General features: G+C 38.4%; 1 protein-coding gene across 1 annotated transcript; it reads left to right on the top strand.

Moving 5' to 3' along the window:
- Window positions 1–323: 323 nt before the first annotated feature.
- On the top strand, window positions 324–1,442 carry LOC120420316 (elongation of very long chain fatty acids protein AAEL008004-like). Its single transcript, XM_039583308.2, has 4 exons — window positions 324–467; window positions 531–721; window positions 777–914; window positions 977–1,442. The coding sequence occupies exons 1-4, from the start codon at window positions 407–409 to the stop codon at window positions 1,391–1,393; spliced, it is 807 nt and encodes a 268-aa protein (XP_039439242.1). The 5' UTR covers window positions 324–406; the 3' UTR covers window positions 1,394–1,442.
- Window positions 1,443–2,688: the final 1,246 nt, after the last annotated feature.

Genomic DNA, 2,688 nt, shown 5'->3' with positions numbered 1-2,688 from the left:
TTGTTTTTGTTTTTGTTTTTGTTTTTGTTTTTGTTTTTGTTTTTGTTTTTGTTTTTGTTTTTGTTTTTGTTTTTGTTTTTGTTTTTGTTTTTGTTTTTGTTTTTGTTTTTGTTTTTGTTTTTGTTTTTGTTTTTGTTTTTGTTTTTGTTTTTGTTTTTGTTTTTGTTTTTGTTTTTGTTTTTGTTAACAGAACTTAGTGTCAAGATAGCACGAACTCACCAAATAGTGCCTCTACCACTACTGGGAGGTCGTCGATTGAACTACACACTACGCAACGCAATGGTGTCGATTCTAGAATTCGATTTGCATTCGATTAGACTAGAGTGCGCGCGCGACGAAACTAGCTGTTACCAATCTACGACCATTTCCAGGTTCCCAGTCCGGCTTAGTGGGGCAAACGGTCAACATGGCGCTGGTGCTCAAATCTTTGTACGATGGGTGGAATCGAAACTTTCACGAAAATCAGGGTATGTGTTTGGTCGTGGGGGTGGAATGTTTTCTGATTTTATCACATTGGATATCGCTTGCAGATCTTCGCAGTGCGGACTACTTCCTGATGAATCCACCGTGGTTTCCGTTCGTACTGGTCGCCGGATATCTGTACTTTGTGCTGGACTTTGGACCCAAGTTTATGGCCAACCGAAAACCGTTCAATTTGAAGAAGTTGATACTGGTGTACAATGTGGTACAAGTGCTGATAAACCTGGTGATGTTCGTGCTGGTATGTCTTGTTGAGGTCTTGGAAGATCGATGTCTCAGCAGCTTCTCATTGGTAGGCTTTCCGACTGTTGGTCAAGATCCGAGCATCCCTCACATGCCAACCCGTCAACTACTCCACCGATCCTGATGGAATGATGGAACTCAACCTGGTGTACAGCTACTACCTGCTGAAGGTGTCCGACCTCGCCGATACCGTACGTACCCCAAACCTCTAACCACGCTGTTCACTCACTCATCCCCTTCTCGCCCTCAAAAGGTGTTCTTCGTGCTGCGCAAAAAGCAAAGCCACGTGTCCTTTCTGCACGTGTACCACCACAGCGGGGTCCTGCTCGGGGCGTACGTGTACGTCCGGTTCGTGCCCGGTGGCCACGGGGCCATGCTCGGCATCTGGAACACCGCAATCCACGCCGTCATGTACCTGTACTTTGCGCTCACGATCCAGTGGCCCGAGCTGACCCGCGGGGCGCACTGGAAGCGTTACATCACGGTGCTCCAGATGGTCCAGTTTGGCTACCTGACGGTGCACTTTGGAATACCGATCGTGCTCGGGTACGAGTGCGGTATCGGCAAGTTCTGGCTGTGGCTGCCGATGATCCAGAACGTGTTCATGCTGGTGCTGTTCGGGGACTTTTACCGGCGGACGTATGGCGGGACGAGAAAGAAAGTGGAGTAGTTTTTAAGGAGTTTTTGTTAGGATTAAATCAAATAATGTTGGCCCTTTTTGATTTTTTTTCTTTATTTTTCGATCATTATACTATAATCTGAAACTTGAAAAATGACTACAGTCCAGACTCGATAATTTGAAGCCTCGATTATCCGAAGTTTCGATTATGCGAAGGTTTGTGTGGGACTTCGGATAATCGTGTCTGGAATGTAATTCTGTTGAATTTCGCATTTTTTCTGATGAAACTTTATCCATGTATTTCATATAAACAATTCTCTGAGATTTTGTTCATTCGATTTTGTTATTTTTTAATCCGGCTGAAACTTTTTTGGTGCCTTCGGTATGCCCAAGAAGCCATTTTGCGTCATTAGTTTGTCCATATATTTTTCCATACAAATTTGGAAGCTGTCCATACAAAAATGATATACGAAAATTCAAAAATCTGTATCTTTTGAAGGAATTTTTTTTTTATTGATTTGGTGTCTTCGGCAAAGTTGTAGGTATGGATAAGGACTACGGTTTTAGTTATTTTTAATTGTACGGTTTTTGCGAATTTTAATTTAAATTTGTGTCACTAAACATGATCTGCAAAAAAAAAACTATTTTTAACTTTTTTAGGGATATCAAATGCCAACTGTTCAACAATTTCTAGAATGTGCAAAAAATCATTGACCAAGTTATGAATTAAATCAATACTATTTTTTTCAAAATATCTAAATATTGGTAGCATTAATGTTTCATTTTCATTTTTCGCTGTAAAATCGAATTTGCAATCTTGAAGTACTTCAGTGTTATTTTGATAAAGTGCATCGTTTTCAAGTTATAGCCATTTTAAGGTATGTTTTTTTTTCAACAGTCGCAGTTATTCATTTTTAATATTAGTGCCCATGGTTGCCCACCTTTGAAAAAAATATTTTTTAAGAGCTGAGAAAATGCTTTACATTTTGCTTTTTTGAACTTTGTTGATACGACCTTTAGTTGCTGCCATGCAAAGATTTAAAAACAGGAAATTTGATTTTTTTTCTCATGTTGATATCTCTGTTCCGATTTTCAATGTTAAAATATGAAACATTCGTGAAATGTTCCGATCTTTTCGCTAAAAATACTTTAATTTCTTTTAAATCTGACTAATATTTCAAAAGGACGTAATAATGAACGTTTAGCCCATTTTTTATTCTTGTTATTTTCAATGATTTCACCGAGAATATATTTTTTGAAAATCTAGATAGTTTCAAAGTAAAACATGTACTCAATTTGTTAAAAAAAAAACGATTTTTTTCGAAGGTACTCAAATTTTTATAATT

The sequence above is a fragment of the Culex pipiens genome, chromosome 3 (assembly GCF_016801865.2).
Source record: "Culex pipiens pallens isolate TS chromosome 3, TS_CPP_V2, whole genome shotgun sequence".
Lineage (NCBI taxonomy): Eukaryota > Metazoa > Arthropoda > Insecta > Diptera > Culicidae > Culex > Culex pipiens.
Note: the sequence above shows the minus strand (reverse complement) of the source record. Positions and strands in the feature narration are given on the sequence as shown.

Excerpts from the sequence above, each read along its gene's own strand:
- LOC120420316 (XM_039583308.2), top strand. The coding sequence starts at position 407 with ATGGCGCTGGTGCTCAAATCTTTGTACGATGGGTGGAATCGAAACTTT. Across the intron at positions 722-776 it reads ACCTGGTGATGTTCGTGCTG|GCTTTCCGACTGTTGGTCAA; the intron begins GTATGTCTTGTT and ends TCTCATTGGTAG. Across the intron at positions 915-976 it reads TGTCCGACCTCGCCGATACC|GTGTTCTTCGTGCTGCGCAA; the intron begins GTACGTACCCCA and ends CGCCCTCAAAAG.